This window comes from Odontesthes bonariensis, chromosome 14 (genome assembly GCF_027942865.1).
Source record: "Odontesthes bonariensis isolate fOdoBon6 chromosome 14, fOdoBon6.hap1, whole genome shotgun sequence".
NCBI classification, from domain to species: Eukaryota; Metazoa; Chordata; class Actinopteri; order Atheriniformes; family Atherinopsidae; genus Odontesthes; species Odontesthes bonariensis.
In genome coordinates this window covers 20,490,460-20,506,056 of record NC_134519.1, presented here as the reverse complement: position 1 = coordinate 20,506,056, position 15,597 = coordinate 20,490,460, and the positions used below count along the sequence as shown (strand labels likewise).

General features: G+C 38.1%; 1 protein-coding gene across 4 annotated transcripts in view; it reads right to left on the bottom strand.

Annotated features, from left to right (window-relative positions):
- Window positions 1-3,166: 3,166 nt before the first annotated feature.
- The window catches only part of tnr (tenascin R (restrictin, janusin)), a 99,587-nt gene continuing 87,156 nt past the window's right edge, over window positions 3,167-15,597 (bottom strand). For all 4 annotated transcript variants that reach the window (XM_075483417.1, XM_075483419.1, XM_075483418.1 and 1 more), the window contains 3 exons: window positions 13,556-13,717; window positions 12,937-13,100; window positions 3,167-6,541 (listed from right to left, as the gene is read on the bottom strand). In XM_075483417.1, the coding sequence (XP_075339532.1) occupies window positions 6,422-6,541; window positions 12,937-13,100; window positions 13,556-13,717 (446 nt within the window). In that variant the 3' untranslated portion in view covers window positions 3,167-6,421. The remainder of the gene's footprint in view (window positions 6,542-12,936; window positions 13,101-13,555; window positions 13,718-15,597) is intronic.

The following is a 15,597-nucleotide window of genomic DNA, read 5'->3' as shown; positions in this document are numbered from 1 at the left end:
AAAATAAACATACAAATGTGGGGTAAAAGAAAATCCGTTTGATGCTCCACCAGCATAGTAGTTCTTACCTCACGTTCATCTTTCCGAGGTTGTTCCTTGTGTTTGTGATTTATGTGAGCCCCTGTCTGTTCATGCTCTTCCATTCCAACTCATGGAGCTCTGAGCATCAATAAATGTCTGATGAAAATCAAGCTGTTCAGCGGCTGGTCGCCCAATTAGGCCCCAGTGCTTACCACTCAATCACAATGAGAGTCTGACCGGAATATCTGGGTTGCACCTCCCTCTTATTCAGATGCCTGCCAGGGTCTGTTAGATTTCTAGGTTCAGTGAGATGTAAAGAGACTTTGGGAGCGCATGAGAGGCTGGGGATGGCTCACAATGCCGCTTTTCATCAGTTTCATGCCATGGCCAGCTCTGTGTTCAATTCTATGGAGCAATGTGGATGGATGTATTACTGGATGAATAGTGTGAAAAAAAGGATAGAAAGGGTTGAAACATATAAAGTGGATAAAATGATGAGGATTGGTTAGGATTGGTAAAAGAATCTGATGTGGTTCCTTTAAGCATATGTTGATTAAAAACTGATGCTGTTCACCTATGTAACTATACAAATATTTTGTTTTTTAAACTGTATCCATTGACCAGCTATATTGAGCCTTAAAATTGAAAAATGTTTTTAATGCTTTAAAATTGTGAAAATATTTTTAAAATATTGACAATAAAAACTCTAAATACTGTAGCAAAAAAAGATGTTCTGTAATATTACTCAGTTAAAAAGCTGACATGCTTGAGCCAATGCATCATCTTATGTTGGAATGTAGGAATGTAGGAATGTGACAGGGGATGGAAGTCCATCTACATTATTTTGAGCCACTAATCATTTTTTTATTCGCTTGGAATCGAGAGAGAGAGAGAGAGAGAGAGAGTCTCTTTACCTTTCCAGGCTCAGTCGCAACCAATATTTTCTCCAATAATACATAGTGGTGAACTTGAAGGATTGGATGGATTCACTTATGATGGAAATAGACCCCAAACTTGTAAAGAACATATGTACAAAAATGTGTAAGCCGTCATTGAGTGCTTAGCTTTGGTTTAGCCTGACTTAAAATTTGGTCATAGTGGTCATAACTGATAGAGAAGGAGAAAGGTGGAAACAGAAAAAAAGAGAGAGTTGACAACTGCCAAGCAAAAACATGGACAACGTGCAGTAGATCCAAACACTGGACCGAATGATGGACCTGATGCGCTATTTCCACTCGGATTAATTTAGTTTGCTCTTTTTATTAATTTGCATTTTATATCTAATTCTACGTCTATTTCAGATATACTATGTCAACAGACACAATGAAACACATGTTAATTGGTAAGTCCTTTGTACATGCCCCCACCATGTTTAATGAAATTAAACTTGGCAGTTATAATCGTGTTGGTCTGTCAACAAAAAGAAAAACAAGAAAGAAAGAAAGAAACTGGGGGAATTTAGATTTGTTCTTCTATGCCCATGCAAATGAATGTCATATTTTTATAAAAATAGGTATGGAAAGAAAAGAGATGTGTTTGTGCCGCTGGGCAAATTGTTAGCTTTTGTCATGACACCTAAAAGTACTGTTTTTCGTGGAAGGTTTACCTCTTGCAGACACCACATTTGTGTATTTCGCAGAAGGAGTGAAAAAGATGAAATGTAATAAGTAGATGCTTTAATAAGGTCATTGCAGCAAAGTTGTTTTTAACACCTAAAAGTAATTTCACTCAAAGTGAAATACAAACTTCCACCACCATACTTCCAATTATGAACCCCCTGGTAATCATCCTTTCATGCTTTAGAAACTGCAGAAAGACCATGTGGGCTCAAAAAGTTATTAAAAGTTATTCAAAAGTTAGAACAATTTGCAGATATGAAATTCCACAGAACTGACCGATTGAAAACATTGTTTTCATGATGCAGCTGTACATATAAAGTGTTTTCTTTTGTAAACACTGAACCAATCGGCTAACCTCATTGACCTTTACTGGACTACTGATGTTGTGTTGCTCATTTCTTTGTTTCTGACACTAATATATTCACCAACTTTACATAGGCTCATTATTTAGTTCTTTTTTGCTGACCAGACACCTGAATATAGAATTAATGGCTAATTAGAACATGCCATAATTAAACAGTGAGTCCAAAATTGCTGAAATGAGGGTTTGTGATAATTTTATGGTAAACTCTGTGGCTTCAATTTATGCACGTGTGTATCAAAAGACCTGCATCATTTTTTCAGTATGAGAAAATATGCTTCAACTTGCAGCATTTTGAATAGTCACACCAGTTATGTATAATCGTAAGTTCGAGAAAATCATTCAGAAAATTAGGATAACAAAACCAGACTTTATTTACAGTTGAGGAGATGAAAATGCAGTTTTTCTTCCATGGTTAGATGCATGCACAAAGGAAAACAAAGAAACTATGTTTCTCTGTCCTATTCCACCTGACTGTAATTAAGAGTTGTCTCATAGTTGCTAAAAAAAACTGCTTTGTGTTCAAGTGTTCTTTTTTAAGTGAAAGATTACCAGTGTAACTGTGGTCTTTGACAATATTGCAAGACTAATGAACTTCCTTGTTGCTGTAATGCATAAATATGGTCTGAATCAGCCAAGTGTGAGGAGATACAACATCACCATTTTTTCTGGCAATGAGTATTAGGATTGACTCTTTTTTGACAATCTTCATTCATTTGAATAATCTAAGTTCAAATTGGGATCCTGCTTAAATACTGTTTTCTAAGCTTTATTGTAAATTGAAATTGTATCTGTAGTGTGACAATGTCAGGCCCATTGAGGATGTCTGCGTGTGTGAGTGTACATTAAGAGTTCTTCAGTCCACACCACTCTGCCTTCATGGCTGCACCCGTCACTGTTCACCAGCAGCAGTTGATGAGACTTTTAATGGCCTCCAATTAGAGGTGGAGAGACTTCGACATGTTTATGGTCTCAGTTCTTAGTAATTTGTAAGCTCATGAGGGTAAAACAGGGAGCAAGTAACCAGGGCTTGACTAGCTACATATAATTTTTCACTCAAAAACAGACGATGAAGATAAGTTTTGTCTGTTTATTGTACCGCTAACTTTATATATGAAAACGTGTAAGCAACACCCATTATATAAATGGAAAACCACACATCAAATGACACTATTTGAATATTTTATTAATATGTAGAAAATGTATTAAAAAAGGAACTATATAGTACATGTTCAAGTCTAGAGCTAATTTTGACAGTAATATCCAAGGATATCCAACAATAAATCCTTCATTTCATCTTATATGAGCTTTTCAAACAGTCAAGATCACATTTTGTCAACAATTTACATTTCCACACCAGTGAGATTTCAGATCACTGCAGATACAGATTCTCAGAAAATCAAACTGTGAACTCAATCCCACAGAATAAAGCATTTTTGTCCCCATACTGTAGATAACCTTGTGGGGCTAACTTTCCACTGAAAGTGGAAAATAAATAGCAGTTAAATAAATAAGGAAACGTGTTTCTTGTTCTGTGAGAAGCTCAATACAAACACAATGTGAATGTATTCTGGTCTCCGGGACTGAGTCTTACTTTAGATGATGGGGGAGATGCTCTTTTTAAACATAATGTTGTACAGTACGGATTCATTTTTACATGATGAAGAACACATTACAGACGAGATACTGCCAAATTCATACACACATCCCTCTTTCCTTCCAAAACAAAAAACTTAAACATCTTACTTAATACTAAATTGAACAACATCAAATTATTCATATAATCAAGAAAATATTTGAGGCTGTCCTTTCTACGTAATTTGTCTCCAAGACAACACAGACAGATTTGCACAATCTGACGCAATTTCTTAAAAGCAAAGAAGAAAATATTACTAAGTTTGTTTTTTTAATATTATTCAGGGAAAGCTAATAGTTGTCCCATGCTACAGAGCATCTCAATCCAATACAAAAAGGGTTACATTGAAGGATTTTTGGAAAATCTTGTAAAAATAATTGTAAATAAAACAACAGTTTTCTTCTTGATGGAATTAAAAGCACCGTATAGTTTGCAATGAGAGACATCCAATACAAATGACATTCTGTTTTTTTTCTGTGGAGCTTCATGACTTTTGTTCCTTTGTACAAAAACCCATCGAGGGAAATTTCATCTAAGTAGCTAATGAAATAAGTACGTAGAGAATTATCTAGTCTACTATAAACCACTATGGGAAATTTATTGCATGAGAGTCTGAAATGCACTGACAATGTAACATAAAATGACTTGTTGATCGCCAACCTCGAAGCCTGATAGAGTGACCTCTATTTTTCTATCTTATGAACCATTTAAAGAGCAACTTTCACCAAGATCAGCAAAAAAAACATGACAAGTCAAACTGAAATATATTGTCAGGATATTTGTTATGTACTCTCAGGCTCTTGGCTTTGTTCAATCAACATGCAGTAGGCTCCGTCCATCTTTCAGCAAAAACAGTGGTTAAAAATACAGTAGTTAAAATGGAAACGCTCAACAGGACTTTATGAATTGGTTTGCATCTAAAGGGGGGACCCATCAAAAGACAGTTTGATGCCATATCTATATGAGTATATTATTAGTAGTTTATAGAGAGGATTGTTACTAATGTTTGAAAGTCTTAAGAGGAAACAAATATACAGTCATGTGATAGATGCCAGATTAGCTGGCTCACATCAATGAGCAAAAAAATAACAGAAATACAGAAGAATAACCTTTCCAGCTGATTAAAGAGGAAAATAATAAGTGCTGGAAAATTTAACATATGAGATCAAACGCTGCTTGCAGTGATGGTGAGAAAGATTTCTATTTGTTGTTGGAAATTTTGCCATATTTGTGTGGTTTGTCTCAAACTGCATTTGCCTTACTGGCCTTGAACGGTTTGCGCAACACCGTGAACAACACGTTTGATAGGCATGCTGCAGATTACACTCAGCCTACTAAAGAGAACACATTCCCAGCAGCGTTTGCTGATTTTGTTGTTTCACCGTGGAGCTTAAAATGTGAAGCAAGAAAGGCCTGGCTCTACTCCACTGTTCGTTCTGCTTTCTTTGTTAAGTTCATTTCAGCAAGCAGCAGGAGGGAGGCCAAGCTAAAATCTGCACCCGGCCCACCCTGACTTTCTCCTGCATAGAATTTAGTGATCACATTGCATGAAATAATGCCTGGGAACCATGATTACTACGAAAGCCCTGAAACATGGGACTGAAAAGCTGCTGCAGTGACTTTGGTGACAGAATTGACTGGCCTCTTTCCAAACAGCAGGCCAAGTCTTCCCTATTTGGATCTTTGGTTAAATGCTGTATCTATCAGCACCATCTCTGCAAGCAATCAAAGTACCTACAAAAAAGGGTTTAAACACGGACTGAGAGATTGTTATTTCCTCAAAAATGAAATTCAATAAAGTTAATTTAACTAAATGAACAACAATAGCTTCACTGTGTTCCCACTCTCAGGGAAAATACTGTCTCAGTGTGGCCATCATTAATAATAAAGTTTAGTTGTGGTTATTATTTCCACTATGCTTTAATACATAACAAACAAGAGTATATTGTAATCAACAGCAACTATAAAATAAATAAAACAGATGCAATTAAGCTGTTGCTGGTGCACTGCTTTGTTAATGAGGATTCTGGATTATTTATTTTTTTCAACTTAGGTCCAGTATTTATATTTTTGATAACTTAATTAAGGGTTGAGAACCAAGGCATCAAATAATATCAAATGGATGGACTCTGTCACATTATCAGTTATAAAAATATATATATATATTACAGTTAAGGGTTTTAAGGGCATATACAGTTTACTTTGAGTTAAAAGTGTTATTTTGTAACAGTTAAAATAGAGCTAGCTCTCAGTCTTCGGGCGTTTCTGAGCACATTCTCTCGCATCCCAGGGAAAGGCAAATCATAGATTGAAATAAAACAAAGTGTCATGGTTTGCCTTTCCTTTCCTTTCCTTTTTTTTTTTTTTTTTTTTACAGCAAATACAACCATTGTCATTCAGAGTGCTTAATAAATTACATACAATGGTCTTCTGGGTAGAAGTACAGCAGGGAAAGACAGCTGACGCTGAGCAGGTGCAGAGATCAACAGAGTTCGGACATGGTGTCACTCTCTCTGCTATTTTACAATCCAAAATTACATCCATAGAAGGAATACCTTCTCATGATGGTCTCATATTAATGTGTTATTTTACTAATCTTAATGAAATATTAGTAGCTTTGTTTAATTATCCACTTTACGATTTGCAACAACACTTACAAGCACTGGCAATGTTTTGTTCCAGCCTGCCTTCGCTGTCAGTGAAGCACAATAATAGCAGAAACTTAACACTTCATCATCCGAACTCCATTTATCCATGACTTTAGGCCGAATGGAGATGGCTGTTTTATACAGGGGCAGACCGCCTCCTCTTGTTGCTGATGCTGCGGAAATTGAACGGCCTTATCTTCATCTCCACAAAGGGAATGGAAAACTCATGGCCTTTCCAGTGGTACCAGTTAATTCCCTGTAAGAATGAAAGTATGATGTTTAGATGCAGCTCAAATCTACATCACTTTTCCAGAAAAACAGTCATTTGTGGAAAAAAAGAGACTTAAAGAAAGAGCAAGCTAAAAGATGGAAACCCTATGATTTCAGTAAAATTAAATAATTTTTAAACAAGGGGTGCACTTGAGATAGAATGGCCAAACTCCTGATTAAATCGTGATCTAATCATGGTCTCAGTGTGGCCCGTTAAACAACACAATCACCATCAATACCCTCACATTTGCAGCTTTACACCAGCATTTCTATCTTTGATGTCTGTTTGCCTGTCCATCTCTGCTCCCACAAATTCTTTGTTCAAGTCATCAAAAGACAAAGAAAAAGGCAAAGAGCAGTGAGAGAGAGTCGGTGACACTCTGAAGCCTTTGTGGCTCAGCCTGATCTTAGTCTCACATAACACATTACAGGCTTTCTCAAGCCTTTTTAAGCATGAAGCTGAGAAAGACGGGCACATCAAATTCTGGTCAAAAACCCTCAGTGCTCCTGCTTCACCTGGGGTCCGTTTCACGTAGCAGGTTCAACCAACTCTGAGTCTATTCCTGATCTCTGAGTTGATCTACTCTGAGATAGAAAACCCTGAGTTTTCGGTTCCAGAAACGCTGATTTGAGTGAGGTTAATCAACTCTGAGTAAGTTCACCTTGAGTTTAGCGCGTGCACCACAACTTTAAAAAGCCAGCATCAATGGAGCCCCGATTCGACGAGTCACCTTGGCAACGGGGAAGAGGAGGGGCTACGTTTTTCACCAACCTCGAATTGGAAATTTTAATGCGCTCATACGGCGAGTTTCAATACGTTTTTAGAAATAAGTGCAACACCGTTGCAGCAGCAAAAGTGTAAGTTTAAATGTAGTCCTTTGCAATCACAATAATATTACAGGGAAACTGCTTGAATGGTAGCCCATTCATTTATTTCATTTAGGTGCAATCCCGCAGGGGAGAAGCGCTCTTGGCAGCAGTTTAAGATGAAATATAAAAACATTGTTCAAACAGGTGAGACCTCGGCATGGAGGTACCTCATTTTGATCATGTTTTACACTGTAAAATAAATATTAAGTGGCTATTTGACTGTGCAGTTATTTTATTCCCAACATAATGCTGTTTTCACACACATAAACTATGTCTTCTCATCTATACCATCCATCCATCCATTATCTATACACCGCTGAATCCATCAGTCGGGTCGCGGGGGGGCTGGAGCCTATCCCAGCGGTCAATGGGCAAGAGGCGGGGTACACCCTGGACAGGCCGCCAGTCCATCACAGGGCCACATAGAGACAAACGAGACAAACAACCATACACACTCACAGTCACTCCGAAGGACAATTTAGAATCATCATCTATATCATGTTCTGTTAAATAATTAAGCCTATTTAAACTAACACAGACTTCTACTGAGCCAACAGAAAGAAGGCAGATGCCCGTAAAACCGGTCCTGCCCAGCACCGCCACCTCTAACGGGAGGGCAGTGGCTGAGGGAATCCACCCCCAAGACACGAGTGCCTTTATAAAATATAATAGGCCTACAGTATATATGTCTTTTTTAAGCCTATTCATACAAATATTTATTTGTCTTTTATGTCTTTTTTTTCTTTTGTCCCAACACATTCTGATGGTGCCGCTCAAAAAGATAATTGTCTGTAAATGTAAAAATCTATGCGCGGTCTGATAACCATCTCCGACGAATATTTATTTCTCTGCGCAATAATGCTGCACCTTCATCCACGGGATCGTTGTCAAAAGGACATGTTCGTGAAAAAAGTTGCCTCCTACTGTGCCTAAAGGACTTCTAGAAGTAGAAGAACTCGCTCTGCTGACTGAATGAATAAGGAAATCAAATGGCGTGTGTGGCTGAAAGAGGGCGGAGACAGAAAGAAACTCGAGGTTTCTTGAATAAAACCTGGTCCCGACCAGGTTAGGTTCAGAGAGTCTGTTACTCCGGTAACTGACCGTGAGGTTAAGTTACCTCTCTTTGTGAAACAGGCTAGAGTTACCCCTCTTTCTCGGGGTTGAGTTACCTCCCTTTGTGAAACGGAAAACTCAGAGTTTCCCTCATTTCAGGGTTAACCTACTCAGAGTTTTCACTAAACCTGCTACGTGAAACGGACCTCTGCACTAAACAGGTACGTGCGTTTATTATGAATAAGAAAGCACATGGAGAGACTTGTTTCTATCTCGAAAATACTTTTTACAGACACGAAAATACACTTTTTCATCATTTGAAGTTATTGGAAAGTGTTCAGATCAATTAAATCCATCAGAAAATGTGTCTCTTTTTCTAAATTAGACAAGCTGAGTCATCAGATCAATCAGAGTAGTGAGTCTAAGGATGCCATTAGCAAGAATCACGTGGCTTAATTTACTAATTATTACCCTATCAAATTGAGAGGTCTTAACCTTTAATCAGTGTTCTGTTATGGTGCCTTTTTATGCTCTGTAATTGCTAAAATACCCTTTTGAAATGTCAACCTTTTTCAAGGTTTATTTATTTATTTCAAGAGTTCGTTCAAATGGTCAAAAAAAGAAAAACAAAGATAGAAAGTGTGGAATTACACTATCTATGCAGAGACTGCTGTTGAAAGCTGTAGAGTTTTTAAACATATGTTCTTCTTGAATCCTGTCAAAACCACAGATGGCTTGTACCTCCACTTAAATGTGACTCCAAATGCCAGAAAGGGGCTGGCGGAACCCTAGAGAAATCTTAGAGAGGCATTTTGCTTTTTATGATGTACAATGTCACAAAGATCCAAATTCACCCAACATCTATACCAAGGGAGGTATTCTGTGAGAAAAAACTTGTCGTCTTTAGCCCAGGCTTTTCATCCATCTATGTCACCATGTCACACATTGTTGCAGTGCGTGCCCAACAGCAGACTGACACGTCCTGAAACAAAGCATGTTATAGAATAAGCAGCTGCCTCACAGTCAGTCATCTTTTCCTGGTCATAGCAGTTTTGTTCACGTCCGTACTGTTCCAGCTCTACGCACAGCACAGCAAACGTTGGCTGCACCAGTGAACACAAAAATCTTCATGCAGTGACAGCATCTAGGGATATGAAGACCGAGTGGATTTGATTTTGTCGAGAGGCAATGTCTTTGCAACAATAAGAAAAATTCTATGGTCTTCACTTTTGAGACCCTCTGGTGTCCCTCGGGTCAAATTGACCCGGGACATATTTGGGGCTATAAAAACAATTTAATAAAAAAAAATTATTTAATAAACCATTACTATATATTGTCTTTATCTCAATTTCAAACAACTGAGATAATATATATGTTTAATGAATACAATCAGTCTCTGCTAGAACACAATTAACAATGGAAGTGTGACTACTCTTTTTGTCATAAAGTTATAATTGATGTTAAAAATCCACTATACTCAATACTTGGGTGTCATAAATCATGCTTATCTTGGAGAATACATGGCATACATGGAAGCTTTTCAGAGACATTGTGACTCTAAAAATGCTCTGTCACTGGGTATGAATACTATTCAATTTGTCCACTCTTAGACAAATATGTCTGTGAGGCTCTTCCAGTGGTTGGCTCTTGGGCTGCTCCAGTGGCCACCTGTGGTGCTCCTTTTGGTGCATATTCTGAGTGAAGGTCATCTTCAAATTCACATTCAGATTCAAATCTAAATTATCCTCATATTTGGAGACATCTTCCTCTTCCACATCGCTATGTGCCTGACTCTCTTCAAATATGAGTTCCAAAGCCCTCTGGCAGCTAAATCTTTTGGTCATACTGATGCTTGAAGACTGTACTGTGATTTAGAGGTATTTAGAGGTAAAGTGAGAACAAACAGCTTTTGTGTGCTTTGATGATAATACTGTAACATTGTGTGTGTCTGTGTGTGTCTGTGTGGGCATGTTTCTGTGTGTCTCTGTGTATGCGGGTCAAAATGACCCGAAGACCATATGAAGGATGTAAATGTGTGGGGTATAGAAGCATGTGTGCTAAAAATATTTTTTTTTGTTTGCACATGTTTATCACAGAAAATAAGGTAAGGCCATTGAGTTTCAGGTAGAGAAAATGTATACGTGTACCATTTTTCTTCTTTTGAAAATTTGAAACGGGTCAATTTGACCCGAATACCATACAAGGGTTAACAGACTTTGTTGAAATTTTTAAACTGACTTGGAACAAATAATACAGTTCCTGTTGTGGGTTTATGAGGACTCATGTTGTATTTTTAGTTACATTGTATAGAACTGTGTGTGGTCCTATTTTGAGGCCATGTTCGACAATGGGGGCTACACAAATTTGTGCGCATCGTACACATAAACTTGTGCGAACGATATCAATGCTTTTTTACAGCCAGCACCGCAACAGACCAGCCTTTCTCCACGATGTCACTTTGTGAACTAAAGGAACCGTGCCTCCTATTAGTAAGATGTGAGCTCTTCTGACATTGATCTGTGAATTTGTTTGGGGGTCACTAAAGTATTGACAGTATTGACTGATGTTGACATAATGTTGAATTTTCAATGGCTAATGTTTGAAATCAGCAATAAAACCCTTAGTCCCCTGACAACTCCATGACACATATTCTCACTTCTTTTCTTTAGTACTCATATTCATAAATTATGTATATAAGAATATAAACTATTAATGTGTAAACCAGGAGGTACTGGAAATGGGGTGGCTGCTGCTTTAGACCCCAAAAAGTCACAGTATCTGGAGCATTTTTTCTGTCAATGGCAACTGCCCTGGCTCTAATAATGAAACCTAAACTTTGCTGGCTTTGTTGTTAACACATTTATCGACGGTACACCAGAGAGGCATAATGGTCCTGATACTTTCAGTAATGGCAATTACACTGCATGAAAACATTGTGCTTTGCTTTATGTAGCAATTTCTATGGAGTCTCTCCTTGTTCTGGGTCTGACTTGTACACAGTTGAACTCTGGGGTTTTGTAACCAGCTAACATAGTTTCACTCATACTCCTGAATGTGAACAACTTTGTTTCATTTCCTATATGCCAGGAGACAGATAAGGATTTTTGAGAGAAAAAAAAAACAAGATGTAAAGTGCTGTATATCAGAAGCTACAGCTTCTTTCTTTCTTTCTTTTTTTTTTGCAATCTTTTTAAAGTGGTATTGAGCTTTATTTCTCCATATTTTATGAAGGTCTTTCAAAGTTTTTCTTTGGACATTGGCTGTAATTAGCCACATAACACTGACCTATGAATCATTCAAGCATAAATAAGACGATTAATTCAGGGGACGAACCAGTGTTGTGGCTACACACAACAGACAAGGAAAGAACCAATTTAAAATTGTAATCTGTAGGCACTTTGCAGCCTGTTGCAAAGACATATAAATTGTTCCCATTCCTTTAGCTGCATCCACAAAAATTGCCAAAGGCAACACAGTTTGACAGGCCTAAAGTAATAATATGCACAAACAAGCTGTTTCCGAAAGAGCTATTAGTTTAAAACTTGACATATCTCAGTGTGTATTGTGTTCCTAAAAAACAACAACGAGGTCACTAGACAAATGCAAGGCAAAAAGAGAGGTGGCAGGTGTGAAAAAACTATTCACACCACATAAACAGTCTCCAAAAGTAATGTCCTTAAGAAATAGGAAGAAATACAGCAAAGATCTGACAAACGACCAGGGAGATACATCTGCCCCTTCAGATGATCTATAAACTATTCACCAAAACATCATCAGAAATGGTCTCTGTGGATGGCTGTCAAGAAGACATTCTTAAGGGAGGGGAAACATTTGAAAAAAGAAAAATCTGTGGCAACAACAAAAGGCAGCCAACATCCAGAGAAGAGCTTTGGAATATCCTTCAAGGAGCCTGGAGAAGTATTCCTGAAGACTACTCAAAGAAATGACAAGAAAGCTTGTCTAAGAAGGTTCAGGTTGTGTTAAAAGTGTAATAAAGGTGGTCAAACCAAAAACTGACTTTCAAGCTTTTTGCCTTACACTGTATTTCAATTTATATTTGTATCTATTTCTTAGAGATCTATGAGGAAATTAGGAGTGACACATGTATTTTGCACAATAAAAATGGTAAAAAAGTAAAAAAGGTAAAAGTAAAGTAAAAAAGGATCACTTTGGAAAGAAGGTAACCTTAAAATTGGGTAAGCCTGAGGGCTGTTGTTATGACAGCTTAAATTGTGGTTAAGTGGTGTGTTATTGCTACACATTTTTTAATTCAATTACCACAGACCTTTTGGGGCCACAGGGGAATTGAACTCTATTGAATAATTAAGTCAGTGTGCCCTGGTGTAGTCTAGGTAGACCAGCACTTTGTTGTACATCTTTGTAATAATGTCATGTAACTGAAATCTTGTTCATTACAATTGCTTTTTGATCAGTCAATGTATCTAGCAGGGGACTAACCTGACTGTGCCTGGATTCTCCATATTTGCCGTTGAGGTTGGCCCGGTGGCAGTTCTTGTACCACCAGGCTCCTTTGTAAGACAAGGCACAGTTAGTCACAGCAATGTCATTGTCTCTGTCTTTTGTAGAGAAGGGCCGGCCCTGGTGGTAGCTCAGAGAGTCACCTGCAACCAGAGGAGAAAGAGATGGCAAGCTTTAAAACTTATCATAAGCCGGGCAACTGTGGCATATGGTAACAGGGAAAAATGGCATAGGCAGCATCACAGAAGCAGAAGGGAGATGGAGACAAATAAGAGGAGGAGAGAGGAAAGAGGTCCTGATGCAGGCACAATGAATTTACTTTGGCAGACAGAAGCATAATTATAAACACAGCAGGGAGACAGGTAATTATGGCATATGGTCATGTTGACAGACTGATACATGGAAAGATGTAGAAATGTGGAGGAGTGCTGTGGCGGGTATGACATATAGAGAGGGAGAAAAGGAGGCAAGAGAAAAAATAATGGCAGAGAAGGTATCAGAGACAGTTTTCATATGAAATAAAGTGTCACATGGCAAAAATCTGTCAGTGTTGAATATCTACATGCTGAAAATAATCCATATTTATTCAGCTACTTACCAGCTGTGCCATTGTACTCTCCTATCCTGAGCTTGTAGAGGTTTCTCGCGTCTCCAATGGAGAACTTGTCATAATTAGCATAGACTGATTCCTGTCCATCCTTCATGTCAATCCTCAGCTCGTACCGACCCTGAACAGCAATCTTCTGGATGTTGTCAAGACCTGCAGAGAAACAACATATCTCTATTTTAGATGATTGAGGATTGAACTAAATCAACACACGGATATAGTTGCTGAATGAATGTTTCTCCTCTATTGACACCTGTAGTCTCTCATAATCACTGAAAACACAACTTGGGGTTCATGAGTGAATCATTCAAGACCAGATTTAAAGGTCACCAATCACTTGTTGTGGATGGCTTTATATGGAGCCTGGTTACAGTCCAGGAATAGTGAACATTTATGAAATGCTGAGACATATGAAAGTGAGAAATGATTTTGAAAGATTTAAAATAAAACAACAATTTACAGTGCTTCACTTATGATAAATTCAGAAAGAAATCGCAGTCTCTTGCTCCTTGATGTTGCCCTGTGATAGTTTGTACTCACCTGCAGCCTTTTGGGTTATGAGGTTGGATCCTGATAAGTACTATGACAGACATCTTTGTCAGATGGCGTGTATGATTGACACAGTCGAGTGGTGGACACTGTTACCACCAGCCTTCCTGCAAATACCACGCTACAACTTTCTGAGATAGACGGCTTTGCTCGCTATCTCAAAGGCAGCAGATACAAGGCTTGTTTGAACCCCGGCAGCCGATAAGGCCCCACACCAATGTGAGCGATTGGAACTGCCTTCGCTATCAGATTACAACAAGCACTCATTTGGAAAAGAACCTTCCTTTCTGCTTCACCCCCAGCAGATTCATCACATGTGCACTTTTTCTGAACCAACCCGGGCAATGATTTGAGGGGGAAAAAAAAATACTCAAGCCTTTAGTGATAAGAAGAAGGAAGTAGCGCTCGCAGAGAACAGGGAAACTAAGTCTGCTGTAATACAGTATGACAGTGGAAAGCAGATAGAATCTATGTTACAACCCAGAGGCACTTAGTGTGACAGGGGAAAAGCAATTGTTGTAATAAAATTGTGTTTAACACTAAATCATCTCTAATTCCCATTGTATAATCCCACAGTATTATCAGCAATTAATCTACCGCCCATCATTTTTACATTTTTTTTCACTGCTTTATTCAAAACCGAACTAATTGAAAATTTATTTTGACACAGTCCTGCACTCATATCACATTCCATTAACAGCCTTTCTCTCCCACCGATGAGTTGTGATTAAAACAAGAAAGAATGGGATAATGATCACAGATTGCTCACAGCCACCCAGGTTTCTCTTTTATTACATCATCAAACCGACACTGTGTTCAGCAGAGGTCACCGAGTTGGGAGAAAAGCTTAATAAACAGTCATCCATGAACTTTAACTGATACTAATGAAAGCTCTATTTCCATTGTCTTTACTGCTGGCCAATTAAGTGCCTCTTCTCTTCAGTTTGAGTGCATTGAATATCAATGTTTATGGTTCCTATTGTGTAGTTTATTGCTAAGCTGTGTGAAGAAGTGGTGATTAGCTAAATGTTCCCTGCAATGGTTCCCCAGGGCTACAACAGTAACCTAATCTTTTGAAAGAAGAGTGACAGTTATATGCAATGGAGACCATCCGTGGGGTGATAACATTTACTCATTTATAAGGATGATAAATTGTAAGGTCACTTCTTATACAGCTCATGCTGAATTATCAAGTACAATCATGCATCCTGAATGGAGGTTTTAGGAAGAATTGGGAATAGCTCTTTGTTATTATTTTGCAGATTGTCAATTTTCCATCAGCTGTGAGTTCTGAATAGCAGTTAATTCATAGAATGAGGTTAAAAGTCACATTCTATCTGACTCAAAAGCCGTTTTCACACATACACTGGTGTCCTGAAATGTTCTTCCTGTGGAGATTTTTCACCCAGATCACAATGAAAATCTCTGGAACATGAGCGGGTGAGACGGTGTGTGACACATTGGTGGATATTTTGAAGCATTTG